The 23,685-nt window shown below is 42.1% G+C and overlaps 2 protein-coding genes and 1 long non-coding RNA gene across 4 annotated transcripts; all 3 read right to left on the reverse strand.

Annotated features, from left to right (window-relative positions):
* Positions 1–3,054: 3,054 nt before the first annotated feature.
* Positions 3,055–14,331, reverse strand: SFXN4 (sideroflexin 4). The gene is made up of 14 exons (XM_031597401.2): positions 14,181–14,331; positions 13,980–14,045; positions 12,716–12,790; positions 11,884–11,910; positions 11,744–11,798; positions 11,184–11,209; positions 10,519–10,569; positions 10,372–10,437; positions 10,201–10,269; positions 9,481–9,571; positions 8,200–8,315; positions 7,201–7,286; positions 6,052–6,166; positions 3,055–4,950 (listed from the first exon to the last, which is right to left on the reverse strand). The coding sequence occupies exons 1-14, from the start codon at positions 14,217–14,219 to the stop codon at positions 4,873–4,875; spliced, it is 960 nt and encodes a 319-aa protein (XP_031453261.1). The 5' UTR covers positions 14,220–14,331; the 3' UTR covers positions 3,055–4,872.
* Positions 14,332–15,716: 1,385 nt separating this feature from the next.
* Positions 15,717–20,362, reverse strand: PRDX3 (peroxiredoxin 3). 2 transcript variants are annotated; one of them, XM_031597398.2, is made up of 7 exons: positions 20,281–20,362; positions 20,145–20,211; positions 19,918–20,059; positions 19,480–19,615; positions 17,668–17,771; positions 16,371–16,536; positions 15,717–15,894 (listed from the first exon to the last, which is right to left on the reverse strand). In XM_031597398.2, exons 1-7 carry the CDS (start codon positions 20,314–20,316, stop codon positions 15,841–15,843), a joined length of 705 nt encoding a protein of 234 aa, XP_031453258.2. In that variant the 5' UTR covers positions 20,317–20,362; the 3' UTR covers positions 15,717–15,840. The 2 variants fall into 2 exon arrangements, with proteins under 2 accessions (XP_031453258.2, XP_090001696.1); XM_090145570.1 differs by having other exon boundaries at positions 20,145–20,331.
* Positions 20,363–20,455: 93 nt separating this feature from the next.
* Positions 20,456–22,871, reverse strand: LOC149917110 (uncharacterized). Its single transcript, XR_016468871.1, has 3 exons — positions 22,372–22,871; positions 21,317–21,346; positions 20,456–20,543 (listed from the first exon to the last, which is right to left on the reverse strand). It is a non-coding gene; the product is annotated as an uncharacterized LOC149917110 (long non-coding RNA).
* Between the last annotated feature and the right edge of the window lie 814 nt (positions 22,872–23,685).

Below are 23,685 nucleotides of genomic sequence, written 5' to 3' on the forward strand. Positions count from 1 at the left end.
CATAGCATGCTCATGCCTATTAAAAACAAAAATCCTGACCAGCCTAGCCTTTAATTTATGTGAATTTATTTCTGAGTAGTCACAAGCTGTAGCTCTTGGTTGTGCAATGCTGGGGTTGGAAATGAGGCTGCTGCTTGGGTGGAAAATGCACTACTGCTACAGCTTCAGCTTTATCATCTTCTGTTGCTAGTCCTCAATAAAAATATAAAATAAAAAGTATTGCCATCCCTCAGCTTCAGCACTTTGGGAGGATAGCTCTAATCTGCTGAGATTTGCTTAATAATTGTTTCCTCTCAGGAGCATGTTAGAATAAAACATCAGTCTGGAAGGTCAGGGGGAAGTTTTGGCTTACTCTGCACTTCCCTCAGCCTAGGATGCACACCAGCTGAGACTCTGGGTGTGCTGCTGTCGGTTGGGAACAGTCAGATGACAGTTTTACTTCCTCCTCCTAGAAGCAAAGACTGTGCAAAATGAAATTTTCATGCAGACCTTCTCGTCTTACTGCCTCTCTGTTCACATCACATTGGATCAATGTGAAATGATGGCTGATGGTTCCTGTTGACTTGAGATGCTCCTCCCAAAGGTGTGCAGCAGTTGGCCAAAAGTAAGGCTTTCTGATTCTTGAAAATTGCAGCACAGTTCCTTTCTCAGGTGAGGGGGAAAAAAGGTACTCCCTGCCTTCACCCATTGCCCTTGTGATTTCTATACTGTATGATCTCATCAGATCTCCACTACACCTGCAGAAACAATGGTAGATGGTGAACAAAGCCAAAAGCCTACAAAGGAGAGCAGGATTAGTAACCAATCCTTCTGGTTGCAGTTTTGCTAATTAAGTTAGTCCTTCAAGGCAAGATGTGTGTCATTTCTAATGCTGTCATACTTGTGGTTTTGGTTCCTGGGATAAACTGGTTTCCCTATTTCTTCTGCAGGCAAATACTGCTGGGAATATTTTGAACAAGAGCAATGTAATGCTGTGTAACCTGGAGAGGAGTGGCACAAGATGTCTTTAGAATCTCTGTGGAGACTCCAAAGATGGGACCACAGTGCTTTTCTGAGCTGCACGACACAGTGTGTGGTGTTGCTGGTAGGGAAGCAGCTACAGAGCAGTGCTGGATTGCCCTCCTTACCTACTTCTTTCCTTCCTCCCCTACAACCTGCAGGGAAAAGCAGTATGGCAGTGTTACAGACTTGTAGAATAACCACAGGGACACCAGCTCCAACAGAGGAAATGCTTTGATCTCAGTATTTCCAACAGTAGGAGTGTCTGTCGTTTTATTTACTTTAAAGCTACTTTAAAATGACACTGAAGCTTTGTTATATATTCCTGAATTTCAGGATGACAAGCTGGGTAGGTGGGAAATTGTCAGCATATTGCACTGAGACTTAGGTTTTCCTTGAAGCTGAAAGCTTCCATCTATTGTAGTTTACCACACCTTAAACTGGTTCCACTGCTACGTTGCCACTTCAGACAGCAGGCAATGCTGAAAGCAGGAGGCAGACCTGTCTTGTGCTGGTGTGTTGTTAATCTATTCCAAGTCACAAAGCTGAAGGTCCTCGTGTGGGTGCTGACTCTGTTCTTCAGCCCCTCAAGTATAATGCACTGCTGCTTGTCCCATCTTGGTCCCCTTGCATACCAGGGGTCTGGTCCAGCTGGTTCTAGTTCCAGTCTCATCATGTTTCATTTCAAGATCAAGGAAGCCAGGGCCTTGTTAGCAATGTATTTTCCCTACCTTGATCTGGGAAACAGCTGAATCACCCAGGCTGTCCATCTAGATGTCAGGTGCTTGCCTCTGTCTTCCAGAAAATTCTGATTAGGGAGATGGAAACATTTCTGAGAATGAGGGAAAGAGAAGACATGCCTAACAACTCCAAGGGGGTTGTGTTTAATACAGCAAGCAACTTGAGCATTCAGTGATAATGGACAGCTGTAACAACCTCACCATAAACCTCACTCACAGGGATGTGATGACATTAATTTGCTTCCAAGTGGGGTGCCAGAGAATTTATAGCTTGTCTAGTTACTGTGACAACTCAGTTGATGAATGTCTTATCTTCAGATTTGTAGGTTTTTGCTCTATTGTGGATTGTTTTGCTTTGATTCCATTGTGCTTTACAAAACAAGTGTTTAATTTAGCCAGTCTAACACTCATGTTTGTTTTTAAATGAGGGGAGGTATGAACTTTCATTGTAGTATCAATTAATGTTTACCAACAGTATTAGACTCCCTCGAGGTTTGTCTTCACTATCTTACTGAAATAGGATTAATAGAGAAATGGGATTTTAGAGAATTTAACTGTAGGATAGTAGCTGTGCTAATTAAAGATTTTGAAGGAGACCAACACATCATTGCTTGTGTGAGGCAGGCTGGACTGCTCCTCCTAAACCTCTGCACAACATCCCAGAACAGCCAGGAGGTAGCATGCAGGGAAAGGAACAGGACAAGCATTTCCCTTAGTTCTTCCCAGCTTGGGAGGGCTGAACTTGATGCAGTCTTTTCTTCCTGCATCTTCCATTGGCTGCTGTTGGTGACATTTGGCCAGAAAGACCTTTGACCTGATCCAGAACGACTGTTTTGCTGTGTTCTTGACCCAATGGGCTTTTATGTACCTAAAAACATGACCCACAAGGCAAGTACTGTATTCAGAAGCACAAATATAAGGGATTTGGGACTACTTATTTTAGGATTCATGAGACTTTTGAGGCAGTAGGTGTAAGTGAACTTTTTAACATATCTTTCTCTGTTAACTTGCAAATTGTAGCCATACCACCTTCCTGAAACAGCTTTACAGTGTGCTCCCCTGAAGTTTCAGGTCCATAGGATGTGTTCCTACTCCCCTCTCTTGTTTCCTTGCCTGACCTTTCACTGGAGTTAAACTGAGAGGGGAAGGCTCACAGAGGCAGAACTTGCACAAAAAGCTGAATTCAGAACTGTACTTCCTGCTTTTGTTTTGTGTCAAAAGCACAGCAGCCTTGTTTTCCTGCAAGAAAGTAGGCCTACTCTTTTACCTTACTTTGCTCTATGCTGCTGTCTTCCTATAGGGACTAAGCAAGAGTGGGAAGCTATTGCTTTTCTCAACCAAGAAAAGAAGTCTAATCCTTCAGCAGTGGGATAGCAGTCACCCATTTAATGCACTTTAAGGAAGTTAAACTGCTACAAACTTTGAAGGTAGTACTTGTGAAAATATCTCTCAAATTGATCATTACATTACTTGGTGCATAGCTTATCCTTGTCACACAGTTTTAGGATTGCCTTAAATTACAGCTTCCATGACCTTAAATCTACTTCTGCTATGAACTCACCCATGGTTATCAGAACCACTGGGTCTCCTACCAGTTCTGAAGCTTTGTTCTATTTTGTTCCCCAGGAGAAGAGTTTTTGAGTCACAACAGCAAACAACATAACAGCACCTACACTGTGTCAGACCAAAGATCTTCTCAGACAAATGTCTCAGCCCAGTGGCCACCAGAAGCAGACACAAGAGAAAAGCAAGAGCAGGCAAACATGATAGTTACCACTTCCACCCTCCAGTAGTACTGAGTTTCTGACCTTTGTGCTGTTTTAGTCTAATTTCCATTAGTTTAATAATCCTCAATGGATTTTGTTTTCATGGAAATGTCTGTTTTCCCTTAGATTCTTGCAAGCACTTAATATCCATAATACTCTTTAAGAATTACAAAGTTCAGTTACATGCTTAATCAAGAGTCACATGCTATTGTTTTAAACATGAGTTTCAGTTACTTCATTTAATAGAATTCTGAAATTTTAATAGTAGGGTTTTAGGTTTAGTTTCTAACTAAGGTTTGACTTTCTGGAGCTTTTCCCTCATAACTCATTGCCCACTTTAATTTCTGAGACTTTGTTTGCTTTCTAAATAACCACAGAGAACTGAGTCTGAGTCCATCTGCTGCTATCCTTGAATTCTACTCCAAGGGTCAATGGTCAGCTTACAGCCCAGCAGTGAAGGTAGATTACCCCTCTGCCAAACTCATTTTTCACATGTGCTCTTGGACATATATTCTACCTGTTTTTACATCCAGTGTTGTTAGCAAAGAGCTGACATCTGCTATTGCTGCACAGATCATCAGGCTAATAATCCTTACACTACATTTCAAAAGACAGCTTTTTAGTTTAGATCAGCAGCCAACCTGTAGAAATAGAGATTTATCATTGTTTGTGGAGTCACAGGACTTCCCCTAGGCTTCAGTGGAAAAAAAAAATAAAAGCTCAGAGGGCTCAGGCCTCACAACTCCTTCAAGGATGTTGAGGAAGTTGGAGTCACTTGGAAACCTGTTTTGAACCCAATTTTTGAACAGTTCTTAAACAGCTCCATTCAACTAGAGTAATATTGCTGCCAGGGTGCTTTGCTTAATGTCACTTTAAGGTCTAATTTACTCATTTCTCACTGCTTGAAGTGAACATTCCTAAATACAATGAGATGTAAAAAGCTTTCTGCAAAGAACCAGCTTGACTTTCTCCAAAAGACTCCTGCTAGTAATGCCTTTACATTGCTTTCCAGGAACACAATTGTATCAAGAGCTACAGCAACAGTAGTCAAATAATAAAGCTTTGTATCAAGTGATCAGTCTTTTAATCAAAAAAATCAATTGCATGAGGAAGCATACAAAACACAGTTTGAGATGAACACTGTGTTAGAACAAGGTTCTCTGGTACAAATAATGTTTACAGCACTAAGTTATGTGTACATACCATCTTGCAAAGCCTGCCTGTGTGTACACCACAGCATTGTACACCAATTCTGGTTTGTGTGCCACCACAAAGTCATGATTTGTTCAGTCACTGATGTCCACTGAATTTGAGAGATTCAGAATTCACTTTAATCAGAGCCCACGTTTAGATACAAAAGCCAATCTCTAAATTCCTCTATTGTAGAATAATACTGTTTCTTCTGTAGATGACAGAATTTCTGCTTCAAGTTCTTCTCGTTTTATCTGAAATATACCAAAAACAGAGTGAACACCATCATATCCTGGTAAGTCTTCACTACTGTATTGAACTTCCCACAAACCAAAGCACTGTATTCAGAAGCAAAAGTAAAATGGAATTTGTGTTTCTTTGTTTTGGTTTTCAGGGATCTCTTTGTTTGTTACATGGTTTTCTGTTTTTTTCTCTTCTCTGATATTTCAACATATACAAACATAAAAGAGGAAACTTATTTTATTTAAAGCTAGAGGTACTCCCAAGATCTAAACAGAGCTCTAGCAATATTATCTTTGATTGTATTTGGGTGACTCACTCGGGGATCTTCCATCAAGGACTGAGCAATTAGGAAACTCAAGGAGAAACAACTAGCCATATTTTCAGCACAGAATTTCTCACAAATCCCCTCACATCTGGTTTACCCCTGTTGCCACAACAAATTGAGAAATCCCTAAAAATAAGACGCCAGTATTTTTAGGCTAATAAGAACAAACACTGGAAATTACAGGAGCCCCATCTGTGATTTTCTGAGAATATTCACAGTGTTTTAATGGAGGGGAAACTCAGAAAGAAAACCCAAGCTTCTCTCTCTCATCCTTTTCCAACCCCCAAGGTTCCAGTGGCTAGTTCCTCCCTTTAAGATCTGTCAGCAGGTTTCCCCAGGGACAGGTTACACACCTCACAGTTCAGTAAGGCAGGCTGAAGAGATTTTACCTGAGTTGGTTTACCTCTCTGACTGGTGCTGACTTCTAATGAAAACAAAGATTACCATCTCAACCCTTGCTATCTCCAGCAGGATTGAAAACAGCACCAGGAGGCCCTTGAGTGTAATCTGCAAGGCAGCTCTCCTGACCTTGCTTGCTTCAGACTGTTGTGCAATTGATATATTTTAATTTCTCAAATGAAATCTAAGTGACGTACAAGCAAACCTGGCACAGTCCTGTAAGCTTCTGTGTAGTATACGGGCAGATTCTCTGCTGCCCCCTTTTAGATGCACTAACCACTTAAACCCTATTGATTTTTGTTACGTGGCCTTAAAACCACTGATTGGAAATACAAAATGACTATTTAATATAACAATAATCTTAAACCAATTTATTTGAAAGGATTACCTCACCACACTGCGGGAACATGCCAAATGAAGTTGGTAACATCCCTGCCAGTACTGCCATAATCAGAAGCATCCTTATTGAAGCCAAAGCACGTGGAGTTTTTGCAGTGTTCGCTCTGCCAAAGACATTGAAAAGATAAGTTTCTCTTTGGCCTTGAAAAATAACCTGACAGTGAGACAAAGGTGATGTTTTAGTAGCTAAACTGTAGAAAAGCAATGACCTAGGCTTATGAATCCTAAACATGTAATCCTTATCTCCTATGTTCTTATTCCTAACTTCCTGTTCTTTTCCTTTGCTTTGCATTCAACTGCAGCATTTCGCAGGCCTTAAGTAACAATGTAAGATTGAGGAAATAAGCAGCAAGATCAAAATGACAAAACAAGAGAAGGTGCATTCATGTTTTAAAGTGTTGCAGTCCTTTGATGAAGATTTTTCTTGGAATACCCTCATTCCTTTCAGACTTTTGGCAATCCTACCTTACCTTGTGCAACATTATTCTTTTTTTTTTTTTAATTTACCAAACATTTTTATTTATGTCTTCTGATGATAGAAGTCCATTAACTTAACACAGGGGATAGAGAATTTATTTAGGTAGTGCAAAATTACCAGTACTTTTACACAGCAGGGACAACTCCTATCAAAAGTTCAGGGCAGATTAAAAGTTCTGATAAAGCATACAATGAGTTATTCTTATGAAATAAAGTTTCTACACGTTGCAAAACAAAGAAAATGTTTTATAATGTATGGATGGCTATTTGCAAAGTGGGTGTCTAGTTTTAGCTGAAAATTCAAATATTATCTCTTCAGAAATGTCAAATCTAAGCTAAGTGCAATGAACAACCTTGACACCAGGCATTGCAACTCCAGCCACAGTTATGGAACCTAGATGGTGGGACACAGCCTGATGGGAGAGCACAGGAAATGCTCATAGATACAACTTCCTGCAAAACATCAAAACACAGATTCTGACATAATAAGGCTCACTGATTTATCTAAATTAGTCACTATCTGAACAGAAACCTCCCACCTAGTCCTCCAAGGCAATTAGTATCCCAGAACCAACAAAAAGCAAGCAAGCAGTAACAGCCAGACTAGACATCAGAACACACACTGACCAAGCACATCCAGCTCTTTTGAAATACCTCTTACCTTTCCACAAAGTGCATAAGTGCAGCTGGCAGGAAGAATGTTGTCCCAAACAAGATTCCTCTTGATAATGCTGTTTCTTTAACAGCCTCCAGAAAGGGCAACAAAAAGAAGTCATTAGAACAGTGGTCTCTATGGCCTCAAATACCACATGTTTCTGTGAGTAATTTTGCCTAGTACTCTGCAATTTCAAGCAACAGGTAAGTAAAGGATAAAGATCATTTGTTAGATAATTTATTGAATATGGAAAGTGCTCCGTATGTGACTAAGGAACTCCTTAACAAAGCTGTATTCAGTTTTCCAATTCAGATCTGCTTTTTTTTTTTTTTTTTAAGTTGTGCTGAACTCTGACAGTCATACTCTCTGGACATGCTAACTACCATGTGTGAAATATTCTCTCTCTAGCTCTTCACAGATCCTTATGCTCACCTAGCTTTTTCATCCCCCCTAATGCAGCAGCATAGAAAAGGAAGGTCACTGACAGCACATAAATGAGAGTCTTTGTTTAGTTTCTTTAAATTACCAAAGAAGGAAGAAAATACAGAATCAGAATGGTCAGCAACTGGAGCTTGAACATAAAATGCACCATCACATTGCAGATCAAGAAGTTACCCTTTGAGAGGCAGAGCCTTTAAATGATATTCCTGCTCTGGACGATGCATGTACTATTTACTATAAAGGGCTTTTCTGTGAGGTGTCCTATCAGAAGAAACTTGGAGTCTTGCCTCCTTCTGAGGTGAGCTGGAAAGCAGAAAAGCCTGTTCTAGGGTTCTGTGGTTTAACTCTGGTGCTTGGTATATTGGCTTGGGGAAGCTGCCAATCCTTGGGGACACAAGACAGATGCCAGCCTGGTTCCAGAGACCTAGCCCAAGCCCAGACCAAGATTCAATATCAGATGTGGGATTCCTCAGTTTAGTATAGCAAGCCATATCTCACCATAATGTTTAGATCTAAGGAGGAAATGAAAGGCAAGTCAAGAGAGGCCTCCCACACCTTGCCTACCTTCTCACCAGCCTTCTTTGACACTCCTACAACCTTGCCATTCCTGTCCATCACTTCAATTCCATTCTCAAATTCTGGGCATCTCACTGCTACCACAGTAAAAGCACTCATCAAGCCTGTAGAGTTAAAAAGGATTTTGCTTTAGAAGATCCAGTGAGGCTATCTCAATAACTATATTGTGTACATTTCATATTTTCAGTTCAACAATTCACAAATGAATAACCTAGCTGCTTAGGAAGAGATTTTCCCATAAAAATCTGAGACCTTAATTCTTATTTCAGCAGCTTGAGCAAAACATTAAGGCATCATTCCCAAAAGGTGCATTGTTATTATGGACAAAGATGTGACTGAGACACACAGTGACATAATGGAACATCTGACAGAGCTCCAGATGGATCCCAGATGAGAATGTTTTGGTTCCCTCCAGATCTAACTCTACAAGATGCTTGAAAAATATCCATCAGCCACTGAAAGCACAAACCTAAACCACCGTCACTTTTAAAGGCTGTATTGAATAGGAGTTAACAATGTGTGTTTTTCTCTTCTTTTCTAGACTAAGATCTAGGCATAACAGGACAGTCTGCCAAACTGACCTTGTTTGAAATAGAAGATTTATCTCTTTATGAATTTTTGGCAGAGCTGTTCAATAAAGACATCAGTGTAGAACATGGCATTTTTCAAATGCTGGATAATAATAATCAATAACTCTCAGGTTTCTCTCTACTTTTAAGAAAATGGAAGCACATTTTAAAATGAGTCTCATTCCCTCACAAGGTTAATATTATTCTGGTGCAACCACTCTCTCTTCGTACACTGTCAGCAGTTTCATAGCCAGCAGCAGCCACAACATGAGTAAGGAACTATGCCAGTGCACAGCTAGAGCTGTGCTGCACTCTGGTGTCACTTATGTGTCACAACAGGGCACACTCCAGTGCTACTGCACTGATCCCTCGTGGCAATCCTGTTAGATTCAGGAATAATATCTGAGTTCATCCAGGAAAATAAAACTGCATTCCTGTATTGCTTCACAGAAATAGTTGTCTGTCACGCACACAAAAATCAGGAAATTGCTCTGCACTTCTAGAACTGACAATCAGCAAGCATCAAATAAAGGCTGCTGCACTGACCAGTGAGTGTTAACTCCCACACAGAAAGGGCAGTACCCAGCAAGGCAGTTGAAGAAGGGGGTAATAGACAGCATCCATGGAAGGGCAAGAAAATCCTACTGGCAGCAAACAGCCCTCAGATCTGCTATATAATGTATAATTCCTTTTTACTCACCTAAAAGAGGAGCAGGTAGAAGCCTTTTGACAACTAGATGTGTTACTGGACTCTTCAACGTGTACCGGTCCATAAAGAAAAAAGGAAAAGCCTAAGGCATTGGAGGAAACAAGCACCTTCTATTAGAAAGAATGTACAGTTTTTCAGTATGTGCAACAGCCTAGGAAAATAATTCTGCAACTTTGTACTTAGATGCCATCTATAAAACTAAGCAAATTATGTGATTTAATATTTCAACAAAATAGATATGCTTTCTAGTTACTAAAGGTTTTTGTGATCACACATTCCTACAATAAAATCTATAAAACAATATAATAAGAAGTATTAAACATTGTTACTTAAAGGACAGTAGTATGAACACAGACTTGGAACAATTTTACCAGCTGTTTAGAGTGAGACAGTTATCTTCGACAGCACAATATTAGACAGCAACTACAGCAACACACAGAGTTACTCTGTGTTCGTAAACTCAGGTCGCTTCCTCTCACCACCCATTTTCTAGTATTGTAAAAAATAAATTAAGAAGGACATCACAGGAAGCAACAGAGGAAGCTGAGTAAGGCATAGGTTGATGGATGAAAATTCTTGTTTTCAGTTGTTCTTGAGGAAGACATCAGAGTAGAGCTTTACAGGACAATTCTGAAGGATTGTGGCAGTGTGGTTATCTCAGGGCCTTCTCAGGGGAGATTATCCAGAAAGCAATCGTAAACAAATACATACACCCAAAATTGATGCATAGGAAACGGCTCCCACACCAAGCATGATTTGCTTTTGGTGAAGCGAGTTCTCCTAAGGACAGAAGAAACATGACTACATAAGTACACTTGTAAATCACTTTCAAAATGGTCCTGTACATTGAAAGTGATCCCCAGAATAAAAATAAATACGTACTTCATCCTTAGTGGTACAATTTCCATTTAATAGGGTAAATCCTGTGGTGTATACATGAAATGCAAACTGCAGAAAGGAGAGATTATAAGCAAAAATGAATTTGGAACAGAAACGAGAAGACTTGTAGATGTAGAAAGAGGCAGTTACCTGACAAAGAAAAATTTGTTTTGCCTTCAGCTGAAGTGATGAAGAAATGACCTAAGAGAAAAACCCCACAGGAAAATTAGTTTGATGAATCTAGGAGTTGTTGGTGAGCAGTGGTTGCCTACAGCACGAAGTGTGACTGGTCGTGGCAGTGCCAAAGGCTCTAGTGAGTGCCAGAAGCCATTTACCTTGATTTTAGGCTAACATACTTTCTTGAAACAGATGTGATATATTCACTTTGTCTACCCAACATAACACATAGACACACAGAGTGATTAAAATAGCGTGCAAAGAAATTGAGCAAGATGCTTTCCTACTCAAAATAAAAATTGTATTTGTGCCTGTGCAGTTTAGATAGAATAAGTTACATACTACAGATGTAATTAAAGAAGTGAAGGAGTTAGGGACTGACAGGTTTTATTTATGTAAATACTAGATGTAACTGACCTCATATTAACATTTTAGTAGTTACTTCCCAACTCCTTCTCCAAATCAGACAGTAAATAAGAACATCAGACCTTCCTTGTGGTCTCACCAAGCTATCAGTGAGAAGTATCCTCAAAGAAAACACAGCTGAAAAGCCTAAATCTTCCCATTCCCTTCCTCAAGGTCTTAGCTCTGGAAAATGTAAGCCAAGTGGTGCAGCCATACTTCTCATTGTTACTTACCAATGGAAGAGTTACAGGCAGGAAAGCTAAAAAGAAAGAAACCTTATTTTAGTAACAGTAACTACTGTGAGTCTAGATTGATGTGTTTTTTGTTTTTTTTTAAACAGAAATTTTCCCAGCCTCTTCCCCTCTTTAATTTCAGCTGTCAATAAAATACTTGTTCACCAAATAAATTTAAAAAACAATAACCTTTTTCTCTAATTTCTCATTCAAAAAACCAAAGCATCTGGTCTTGGCTTATAGCCAAAAAGGAGTCTCCATGAACCCCAATCACAACAGCCACTTGGAAACTGTATGACCAACAAACTGTATGACTACTCAAAGAGACAAGTGGCAACAAGGGCTGCCACAGCCATGAGTGCTTATAGAAGAATGTTTATTTTCAAGCAGACTGTAGGAACAAATAAGTCTTCAAAAGATAAGAGTGCAACTAACAGGAGTAATAGCCCACTTGGCTCCCATACAGAGAAAAGCACTACTGTGTGGTACTGCATGGGATATTTACTATCTGCCATTCCCCACTGATGCTTCAGTTACATGCTTCTCTAAAGGAAGCTCACCTGGAGGTCTGAAGAAAACAGGAATTATCTTGCCTGTATCAGGATGTACACTGGCCTTAGAAGAAAAAAAAAAGATTAGACCACCTGTTCCATACTTAAATAAGAAAGAAAATTGATTTCTAAATCATTTGGAAACTTACCAGGCTCAGCAGGAAGGCTTGTTTTGTCTAAATAATTTGAGAATCAGGTTAGTAATAAAGCTTTCAAAAAGCATGACTGAAATCTTGTTTCAAAATTTACTACATCACCTTCTTCTGATAACTCACTTTTATGCAGTGTTGTGTGTTTGCATTCCTTTAATTTTTTCCCTAAAATTTCTCCCCACATACTTTGTTGAATATAATTTAGTCACATCTCATACACTATTAACACTACACACATACTATAACAGAATAGCAAGTAAATTTTAAATAAGCCAGTAGGCATTTAGAACAGAAAATAACAACACTTAAATATGGCTAAAAGCCTAAAGACATTGTTAAGACGTTGGCTTTTCTGCAATCACAGAATATTTCAGTTCTCCTTTCAGGCTCTGCCACACACAGTACAAGATGCCATATGGGTACAGCAAGTCCCCATTGAAACAAAAGCAAGACTCTTCTAATGCAGCAACTTCAGCACTTCCTTCCAACAACTCCATGAGGAGGTTTCCCCCCAAAGTACTGCTACTGTTCATTTCATGAGAGGTGAAACCAAACCAGTCTGCACTCTGTATGATGATGCAACACCAAAGACTCAAGATGTGCTCTCTAAGTATTTTGCATATTCTTCAGAATGATTACACTGAAGTTTGGCAATGGTCATCCAAAGAAATTCCTTCCAATTCTAAAAGTGTTTCTGTTGTAAAGAGTTTTTCTTGTGTTATCTCTTGTTATTGAATCTCAGCATTCTGTCTGATCTTACACTAACATCAATTATTTCAACCATGAAAAAAAGACATCTCTATTTTCTATCAGCTGTGCTCCAAAATACCTGATGATTCCATATGGGCTCACTTTGGGTCTTTTCGCTGTTTTCTAATAATAACCGGGCTCTTCTTATTTCATTCTGTATTAGAGAAAAAAAAGAAAACAAACAAAAAAATAATTCAAATTTCAATAGTCTGAAGTACAACATATCAGCTGTGATACTATAAACACAAACCTGTAACATCAAGCCATCCCTCACAAGAGTAATGAAAGCAATAATGAAGCATGCTAGCAAACTCCACTGCCAACTCTTAAATGAAGTCTGGGAAGGGGTGGATCCTGGCTTCAGCCCTTCCAGTCATTCAACTGCATTGAATGCACCTGAGCTCCCCTGGGCTGGCCCTGCCTTCCACCAGGTGCTCAATCACTGCTTCAAGCTGTGACTTAGCATTTCTGCTACAGCTGTCTACACAGAAAGTCTTTTAGGAGGCTTTATGAGATGATTGGACTTTCCTTCAGCAGGCATATCTCTGTGTGTAACTGTGTATCCTAACGCAAGGAGGTGTGAGCTAATCTCAGCCCTCCAAATTCCTAAATGTACCACCAAAGTTTACTTTGGTGTTCATGTATTTAGCATACAAGTATTAAATTAAATTTCCTCTGTCATCTCTAACACAGGTGGAACTACAGAAGGACGCTGTTCCTGCTACCCAACCTGAACCTCCCCTGGCACATCATCTCTCATCTTATTGCTGTTAGCTGGGAGCAGAGGCAGAGCCCTGCCTCACCACAACCTCCTTGTAGGGAAACGTAGAGCGCAATGAGATCTCCTCTTCTCCAGATCAAACCACCCCAATTCCCTCATCCGCTCCCCATAAGATCTGAGTTCCAGATCCTCCCAGCTCTGTTGCCCATCTCCAAGCATCCTGCAGGGTCCTGATGTCTTTGTCGTAGTGAGGGGCCCAGAACTGAGCGCAGCGCTGAGCTGCAGCCCCACCAGTGCCAGTACAGAGGAACGGTCACCTCCTGCTCCTGGCTGCACTACTGCCGGCTCTGGGCAGGACGCTGCTGGTCTCCTCGGCCAACCGGGCACACATTCAGCCGAGCATCAACCAACACCCCCAGATCCTTTCCACAGCACAGCTTCCCAGTCGCTGTAACCCCAACCTGCAGCGATGCACGTGACCGAAGCGCAGGACCAGGCGCTCGGTCTCGGAGACGAGCCGCACACGGGCAGAATTCCCTTCGGAAGGACACGTGAAGGAGCATCAGAGCGCTCTGCAGCGCAGCACCGCGCAAACCCGACAGAACGGCACCGCAGTACTCACCGGGGACTTCAGGAGGTGCAGGGGGTCTAAGACATCCGCCCAGAGAAGCAGCCTCTGCCAAAAAGACTGCAGGAGACACGCTTTAGGGTGACGCCGTCAAGGGCGCGGTGCGGTTCCGAGGAGCCCCGCGGCCGTTCCCTCCCTCCCGCCCTGTCCCGTCCCGCGCCCCGCGGCTCGCCCTGCTGCCGCCCGCCGCCTCACCGAGCCCTCAGCCCTCCCGAGCCGCAAGTTGGCGTCCATGGGGCCGCGGCACCGGAAGGCGATGCCGGGGGACGGTCCGCCCGCTGCACGCTCCGCCCGGGCCCGGCCCCGCTGCGGGGATCCGAGGTGCGGCGGGAGCGGCTGCTGCTCCGGGCTGATCGCCGTCCTTCTGAGCGAGCGGGAGCGCGGGGTAAAGCGGCCGGGCTGCCCACGTGTGTGCGGGATGTTAAAAGGAAGCAAGCTGAGGGAAGGGAACGGTACAGCCTGGTGAAGGATGGTGCGCCAGCCGTGGGAGTTCACGTACAGCTGCCATCAAAAGCACTGCCGGGTTGCTCTGTGTTAGCGAGCTGTGCAGAGGCTCAGCTTCACATACGGTAGGTGCAGGAGATGAGTTTTATTGAAAAACGGTAGGGATACCTGGGGGCTTATAACAAACAACTAAAATGCTGGTGCTGCAAAGGTATTTGCAAGTAGTGAGACTTGCAAACGTGGCCTTTACCCTCTGTGTCAGCAGGCACCATGAGGTGCCAGGCATGTTTTTCCTTCCTTTCACCTACACTGCAACACTGACTCTATTAGAGGGCTGATGTTGGAAGTGGCACCTCTGCCAGCTGGTTCCCTTATGCTCATCTTCTGCCCACCACTCAAAGGGGAGATGTTGAGAAACCTGTTAAGAACCATTTCAGTTCCTCCAGTCTGTCAGCAGCACACCAGCCTTTCCCTCACAGCACTTGTCACCACTGCTCTGGCTGTGCCCCTCTCCCCCCACACACGAAGCCAGCACAGCTGGCTGCTGCAAATAAAGGCACAAAACACAATGCCAGGCTATTCAGAAGAGAGAGATGATGATGTGGAAGAGAAGCAGAAAGCAAGCAAAGCAAGACAGCTGCTGCAAGTCAGTACTAGGATTTATTGACCACAGGCACAGGTATACTATAATCCTTTAAATGGTACAATTTACAATCAACCTTTACATTTCTGGAGGCAGATTCAAGCAGACAAACAAGGCTTTAAATGAAGGAAGATCGTTATCAAGCTCCGCTAAGCACAGTAGTGGAGTGCAAATTTTTAATTATCTCCTAAACAGAATGCAAGCTCATAATACCTGTTAATGCTCCTGTGTAGCTGCACTATATTTTTACATTTTGTATCTGACAAGATTTTATTTGTACATACATTGATCTTATACTGTGGACAGAAACTTGTGCGTGTTACATTCATTTCATCCTCTGAAAAAAAAAATACTTAAAAAGAACTCTGTGTCAAAACTGTTTTCTGTATTGTCCACTTGCACAGTTTCCAACTCTTGTTACAGAAAGGCATCCGTATGTGAGAAAAGCTAACTGGGAGTTTTCTTTTTCCCAAAGCTAGTTAAGCAAAGGGGGAAAATAATCTAAAAAAAAAAAAAAAACACGGAAGGTAACTGTTTTTCATCCACTTGTCACATTCTGGTTACAGGCATACATAAAACTTAACTTGCTGAAGGGGAAAATAAAGCCTTATTTTTACAAAAAAAAAAAAGGGCAAGAGAGTCAATAAGTATTTCAGCATTTAATTATTATTTTAAAGCATGAGGAAATGAGAACCTTTTTTCTTCCATAATCACAGCCACTTAACATCTTCAGCATACAGTAACAAAGTTTCATCTGCATTTGAGTGTTTATGTGTGCACTTTCTCAAAATATTCTTTAGAAGCCTCTGGACTTGGTTTGATCTGTCAAGAAGAAAAAAGTAGTTATTGTATGGTGTAACTGCAATATAAAAGTTATGGATTTGACATTTTATCCCAGAAACAAATATTTTATTAAAAAAACATTAAGTTATTTCTGTTTCTGCACTTGGTTGGAAGATGTATGAGCCCCTACTTGCCAATTTGAAGTATATGTAACATGCTGTTCCTGCTAGATATCAAGCAAGACGTGAAGCAAGTAAAAATCCATAGACAACTGCTGGAAAGTACAAACATTTGAAATACAAACTGTTCTCTAAAAGAAAGTGTGATTTCTGTGAAGAAAGTCACTGACATTTAATGTCATACAAATAGACTGAATTGGTCTGAAAGCCTCAGGCTTAGAAAAATAGGAAGAGATTCATTCAAGCAGTTCATATTAAAGCAGTTCTTATCCCTTGGGACACGCAAGAACGTGCCAGTGTCTATATTTAGAAAAGTGATATTTAGCAGGCACTTACTGTAGGGGAATCTGGAGTCCAGTTTGCTGGGCAAACCTCCCCATGTGTTTCCACATACTGGAATGCTTTCACCAAGCGAAGGGTCTCTTCCACACTGCGACCGACAGGGAGATCATTGATGCTCAGATGCTTGATGACCCCATTTGGATCAATGATGAAGAGACCTCTGCAGTTGAGTGAAAATTTCAGGAATGCAAATCATATTTAAAGATCAAAACCAAGAAACAGATGAACAATTTCAGCATGGTAGTTAGATGCACACATCAGGGTTTAGGAGCAGCAATACTGCATTTGACATATTGTTAATAATCAAAAGCTAAGAGCCTATAAACTGATATGGTGTTGTGAAATTATGCAGTACACATCAAGACTATTAAGACAGCAAGATGTATAAGATAGAACTTTTAATTCATTCTGTATTTCAAAACTGATAGCTAGAATCCTTCCTGTATCTTTTTTATATGAAAATCCAGAGGTACTGAATGAAGAGCTGCTCATTAAGTTAATTTCTGTTATATATAAGCCATTGTGGAAAGAAAATAACAAATTAATTAGTAGGGTGAGATTTGGAAACAAGTGTCTGAAGTTCTTTTTCCAGCAAAGAAGCTTCTGTTTTGAAGTGAAAAATACAGCACAGATTAGGGCAACCCAGAACAGCACTGAATCAGAATATTAAGCAGCTTTCTGTGGACTTCTGTCACTCTTTCATTGGAAAGAAACCAAATGAAACACTTCCTTCCACACCTCCATGCACAGAAAAGCTTGCACCTGAACACTAAGAATGCGGGATTACTTTGGGGATTACAGCCAGCATAAACCTTCTAATGAAAAGAGATAAGAATCTGGATGCCCCTAATAGACTCCTAGGCAATTGTTTATTTTTAAGGACCATCATTTGCTCGTAGTATTTCCATGGAGTAAAAGAGCATCAACGATAACTAGTCTTGACTGTAGTGGCCTCTAGGACTGCAGCTCTTTAAGCTTCTCACTCACAAATTAAGGCACTCTCTCTTCCCCTTTCAGGAAAAGAGAAAAAAATAAAAATAATGAAAGGCATAGAAATTGAAAAATACTCTTTATCCAACTCTCCTTTTCCTTCCTCAGAACAGGCTAGCTATTCTCTGCATGTATCCTCAGTGAAGTCTGGAAAATTCTCAACTTTGCCATAATAGACACGTGCCCTTTTCTTGGGATGAGACTCATCAGCAAGGCCATAGAAGTTCCACCTTTCAGTGTTCACATGATCCGTGTACAGTTTCCCTTGGAGAAAACCGAATCAGCAGCAGTCATTCATTACCTTAGTGCAATGCCAGGTCCTTCTAGCAGAACACCATAATCACGGGAGATTTGTTTCGTGAGGTCTGACAGAACTGGAATATTCATTTTGCCCAAGCCGCCATTCTACAGAAAAGAGCAAGATTCCATTTTGTTAACCTAGTGCTGTTTAGGATTAACCCTGAGACTGGATTCAGAGCTCTTAAAGGTACATTAACAACAAAATACCATGAAGTTCACCTGGAGTGGTTCTTGGGTTTTTGTTTGTTTTGCTCCAAAAAAGCACTCAAACAGTTGTTGTGTTGGGAACATGAAAACTTGTCTAGCACTGAGAATTTTAGAATTACTTATTTTGCTGGCAAAAGGTACCAGTGACAACAGTTGTATTTCCATGAAGATTTCCTTTGTACCTCATGTAGGAGCTTGGAATATAAAAATTCCTATTACATATTTAAGTGATCAAAATTAAACAAGATTAAATGTGGGGAGGAGGGGAGAGAAACCTGTATAATATACAGATGAAACACAAGGCTTCTCACAAACATACTAGGTATGTCAGAGTTCTGCTGCTTTCTGTATGCAGCGCATGCAATTTCCCTCAAAGTTTAAAAACTATTTGGAGAGTCAACCAAGATTGCTTTGATTTTTACAACACACTGGAACAGCAAGAGAGATAAGCTATCCTTGAAATGGGACTGGCATTTGTTAGCTTTTCTACTCCAGCCACAGTGAATCATTGTGTAATCTGTCACTTAGACCCTGACCTTGCAAATTCTTGCCTGCAACAGAGTTCTAATATGCAGGGGAATGTCAAAAGAACCTAAGCTTTAACTCCTCTGGGTGTCAGTTTCCCCATCTGCACCATTATGGAATTTCTTACACCCTGCAGAATGTTTTGCTATGCATGCATGAAACAAGGCATGAGCAGTGCATGCTGAACAACTTCCCCATAAAGCAATGAAGGCAGTTTGTAATCACATTTCAGAACATCAGCAAAACACAGCAGAAGATAAGTACTCCTGATCAGTTCAGCCAAACCACATTAAATTAAGCAAACTTTCTTCATTCCTATGTTATCAAGGAAAAGCCAAGTACATGGAGGCAGACCAGTTCAACTGTGATAAGCACTTCTATGGGCTGCTGTCCCCATTGCCACACATGTAGAAAGTGATTACACCTCACCCTCCTGTGGCACTTCTAACTGTCTACAACTAACCTAGGTACTGAGATGCTTTATGTTATCAAAAGCATGCAATTTTATATGCACAAACGAAAGAATTCTCTTGGGAAAAAAACCATCATCTTCATCATGTTCTTACCCAGAAGAAACCAAAATACCTCAGTGATGCATGTTACAGAAGCAAATCTCATTTGCTGAAAAAAATTCAATATTACCAATGCTCCATTACACTGGTTGTTGTTAACTAGTACCTAACAGTTGCAGCTTCAGAATGGAAGCAGAACAACTGCTTTCATTTTCTGTAACATCCCTCACAAACCATCAGCTGTGACAAGCAGCTTAGGACACTGACACAGGTACTTAATGCCTGTCTCTGAAGATAAACATAAAATACATGATGTAACCTACAGGACAAAAGAGAGCAAAATTAAGAGAACAAACCCCATTAAACAAATTACAGACAAAGAGATCAACAACAGAAAGACTTAAAAGAAGAGCTTAAGTCCTGTCTAAGACAGAAACTACTTAACATATCACTACAGATGGTTTATTTATCCTAATCAATGTTTGCAGAATTGCTTATTCTTCTCAAGAGCTCCTGTGGAAAGAAAACAAACCAAGGAGGAAAGCTGCCAGGAGCTGCTCCATCCATACCTTACGTGGTGTATTTATCCAGGCCAGGTGGCAGAAGTGGGAGTCCACAGAAACCGCCACCACCTCGCAGTTCACATCGTGGAACTCATTCGCTTTGTTACTAAAAGCCACGATTTCTGTGGGGCACACAAAGGTGCTGGGCGGGAAGAGAAAGTGAGCTGTAACGATTCAGCAAGCTTTCGAGACAGGTTTCACAGAAGGCATTCGCTCGCGTTTCTGTTTCCAGGCACCAGAGCGACAGCATCTTTCGTTTAGCTCAAACTTTGAGCCTATTTGCTGCACTCAAAGCAAAAGTTAGAGGGCAGAGCGGCTTCCCAGCGCTGCTGGCACAGAGCCACTTCGGCACGGCACCCACGGTTAAACCCTCCCAAGCCCAGCAGAATCACCCGCGGCGCTCCGCCAGGACAGCCCGCCTGACAGGGCTACACCCGCACTCACAAATCCAGAGGGTAGAAGAAAAGCACGAGGTATTTCCCCTTGAAATCGTCCAGGGTCAGTTCCTTGAACTCCCCATTGACGACGGCCGTGCCTTTAAAGAACGGGGCGTGCTGCGTGACGGCCGGGGCGAGCCGCGAGGCGCCTGCGGGGACACGTAACGCATTGCGGGCCGCCGCCTCCGCGCTGCAACCCCGGGGCACAGCGCGGCGGGGCCGCCCCGCGCTTACCCAGCGTGAGCCGGCGGCGGGCGCACAGCAGCGGCTGCGCCGTCAGCGTCCTCCCGGCGGCGGGCACCTGCGGGGACGCGAGGGTCAGGGCCGGCGGGAGCCGCGCGCTCGTTCCCGCCTTCCCGCCCTCACTCACCGCGCGCCGCAGCAGCCCCCTCAGCGCGGCCGCCATCTTGAGCGCGGCGTAGCAGGAGGGGCCGGGCGGCGGGCAGGGGACGCGAGGGACAGGAGGAGGGGCGAGGGCGGTGCTAGGCTCCGAGCCGCCCCCAGGCGGCAGGAATCGCCCTCGGCTGGTGCCGTGTCGTGGGGCAGGAGGAACGGAGGTGGTTCCCTCAGTGGCTGGCGGAGTTCTGGTATGCGCCAAAGCAGAGAAAGAAAACGTGCCTCGCGGTGCTGGACCTCGGAAAGCACACAAATACGACATTTTTAAATGCAGTAGGCTCTTACTGTACTGAGTTCATGGTCACGTTATTGCCTTTCAGTCAGAAAACCCAAATGCTGACCAATATTTAGCAGATGGCAGAAGCACAGAGAGGTGTGAAGGTTGTGGGAGGGACCACACCTGACTCAGGTAAAGCTTCCAGCCAACCTGCTGCTTTAGTATTGGCATTTATAAATATCCATGGCCTTTTACCAAGGGGAGATGTCCCCAGCTGCTTATGGCTTCTCACTAGTTCACAGGGTGACAAGGCCAAAGTGACCAACGTGACATGAGAAAGCTCCTGGAAGCTGTGCAGATGCTGTGGCTCTGATGAAAGTAACTTATTTCTGGGACTGATCCAGCTCAAGTGGTCTGGTGGCCACTGTCAGCTCTCTGAGCCTTCAGAAGAGGAAAGTTGCACACAGCTTGCTCGTCCTGACTAGCCAGAATCAGCTAACATGCCCAGGAGCTGTATGGGACAGTTGACATTGCCCAGAAGCATGTCAGGGACCTTCCTGAACATTTAACACCATGGATAGACCAGTTTTGGTTACTGGTACCTTTCTGTAGCACTCTTGAGTTTATTAATACAGATAAAGGCAATAACTGCCAGAAATATAGCTCTGATAATCTTCTCAAGAACTGCCAAGGAGAGCAACCAAAATAATATCTACTAATACGTGCACAGAGATACTGGGTGAAGATGGCAGTATTCAAAAGGAGACGAAGATGAAAACGTTCTGCATGATACCAGGGAAGATGAACTGTTCCTATAGCCATTCTGAAACGAGAAAGAAAAGGAAAATGTGGATTCTTAAGGATACAGATACTCCAGGGTTAACCACCACAGTAGTCTAACAGCTTCCTGCATCCACTGATTTCCTTGAATTCAAACACACATCACTATTGCTTTTGATGTGCAGCTGTTCCCTTCAGGCTTAAGATCTTCTAACAGAGCTCTGCACGTGCATTTGAGAATGTGGGCATAGGTATGTGCTGATTTTGTCACTAAAACAGCAGTTTCTGAGTTGAAAAACCTCAGATGCCCCTTTCTTCTCCTTAGCATTTTCCAGATATGTTTGAGATAGAAGCTCAGTTTTTATGAGCAAAGACTGCCTGGAAGCACTCACTATCTGGACAGAACTCTGATGAGAACATCACTGGCTGCACAAGGGGAGCTAGCTGACTGAGCTACTCAACATATTTGAGTACCTCTTACCTAAAAGTAGGTAAGAGGGATGTTCTTTCTGAAAAAAATGTCTCAAAGCCTAGAAGTAGAAGCAAGTACACTATTTATCCGAAAAATATATCAGATAAACTATGGGTGAGCTGTGTTGTAGCCTGTAGCCTTTAGAGCATCCACAAAGCACAGCAGATGAAGAGAGCAAAAGCAGTTGTTGAGAATTATATCTGCTGTAGAGTTTAAGGAGGTTTTAGAGCCACTGCTAAGATACCACAAGGGCTATCAGCAGAGCAGCAAGCAATGGAGCTAGAAAAAGGACATCTACAGTGCAATAACTGATGGCAAAGAGCAGCAAAGAAGTATCAGGCACTTATTGGGCCAAATCCTTAAACAACCATGCAGACTAGCATGCCTGCATTCACTTTACTGTAATGGTACCCCCTTCACATCAAGAGATGAGCTCTCCTGACAGCGACTTCTCTAAGGCTGGGCAGCAAACAACGAGGTAAGGATACAGCTAAGTAGAGGGAAAGGTGGTGGCAGACAACCAATTCTAAATTAGTCAAAAAAGGGTGATAGTCACAACCTTGTTAAAAAAAAAATAAAAATAAAAATTTGCTTACCTGTCCCAAAGACCAGGGTTCACTAAACAGTCCAAAAGAAGAGATCTCTAGATAGAGATAGTTCCTTTATGGCAGTCAGCCCTTAATTAAATGAGGTTAGGGAGGGGTGCAACCTTCTAGTCACACAAGTGAATTGCTTTCACCTGTGATCTCTGCCTCCCTTCACCAGGTGCTCAATCATTGGTACAGGCTGTGACTTAGCAATTCCCGGCCAAAGCAGTTCATTTCCCTCAGCTGCAGGAGCTGCATTGTAGCAGCAAAAATAAGGGACTATTACTAGGATTTCCTGAGGATGGTTGTCTCACTAACAGATGATTATTCACAATTTCTAAGTTGATATATTCTAAAATTGTGTTTTCCCCCTCCCCGGAAAGCTGTATTTGTTTAAAACTCTTTGTTTAAACACTTGGCATGCAGGTGGGGAAATATTGCTCATGCTTTGTTATGAAGGCAGGATAATTAAGTTTCCAAGACTTCTAGGCAACATCTTAACTACTGCCACTTAGCACAAGGGGTTATTTTTCATTTTGTTTTTTACTGGGCATCCCAGTAAAAGGATTTGAAGATGGGCTTTGTTTTTGCCAAAGTGTGCCTGGTAAAAGAATCATTCCTTTTCCTCAGCACCAGTTCTGATGCAGGCTGGAGCAGCTGCTAAACCTGGTTCTTCTTGCCATCTGCAGTTCAGAATAAATTTACCAAGTGGTGTCATATGCACATCTGTCTCAGCACGTTGTTGGTTTTCTGCTTTGCTGTGTCACTGTGCACTTCTAAAATCACAGTGTTATTGAGATTATGTTATTAAAAAAAAAGACCAGGGAAATCACAGGCCCCAGTCTCATTTCATCCTGCAGTGATGGACTGCTGGTTCATACTGGTACAGCCCAAAATCAGCAGAGAATGAACATGTTAGTTTTGAAGGATTCAAATTTTAAAACACAATTCTAACACATCTGAAGTTGGTGAAAGACTTTCCACAGACTTCAGCAGGCTTTAGCAGAGAAATTTGTATCATTGCAAGGTGCAGAACAGTAGATAAGGCATTTGAATAGATAATGAAACATGTAAATTGATTTCTTTTATTATGACACCTGCCTGCCTCTTCTTACTTTATGCCTTTTTCCCTATCTGGGGATAATTAAATTTGCCTTGGTATTAAAAATATATATATAAACTGAAATCTGTTGATAAAAAATACTGGATAATACTCGTATGTTGTTACCATGGTTTTGTGAGGTTAGTTTTTAAAGAGCTTTTTAAATGTTTGTTTTTAACAAAAAGAAGCTTCAGTGGGAAAGTAACTTCTCTCTAAACTTG

The sequence above is a fragment of the Phasianus colchicus genome, chromosome 8 (assembly GCF_987193195.1).
Source record: "Phasianus colchicus chromosome 8, bPhaCol1.hap1.1, whole genome shotgun sequence".
Classification (NCBI taxonomy): domain Eukaryota; kingdom Metazoa; phylum Chordata; class Aves; order Galliformes; family Phasianidae; genus Phasianus; species Phasianus colchicus.

Bases quoted from the DNA above. Each gene is read 5' to 3' on its own strand.
- PRDX3 (XM_090145570.1), bottom strand. From the start codon at position 20,316: ATGGCGGCCGCGCTGAGGGGGCTGCTGCGGCGCGCGGTGAGTGAGGGC. The intron at 20,060-20,144 runs GTAAGCGCGGGG...GTGTCCCCGCAG, and splicing joins CCGCCGCCGGCTCACGCTGG to GCGCCTCGCGGCTCGCCCCG. The intron at 19,616-19,917 runs GTGAGTGCGGGT...CTTCCCGCCCAG, and splicing joins TTCTTCTACCCTCTGGATTT to CACCTTTGTGTGCCCCACAG.
- SFXN4 (XM_031597401.2), bottom strand. From the start codon at position 14,219: ATGGACGCCAACTTGCGGCTCGGGAGGGCTGAGGGCTCG. The intron at 11,911-12,715 runs GTATTTTGGAGC...CAAATTATTTAG, and splicing joins AGCCCATATGGAATCATCAG to ACAAAACAAGCCTTCCTGCT. The intron at 10,570-11,183 runs GTAAGTAACAAT...TTTTTCTCTTAG, and splicing joins TGCCTGTAACTCTTCCATTG to GTCATTTCTTCATCACTTCA.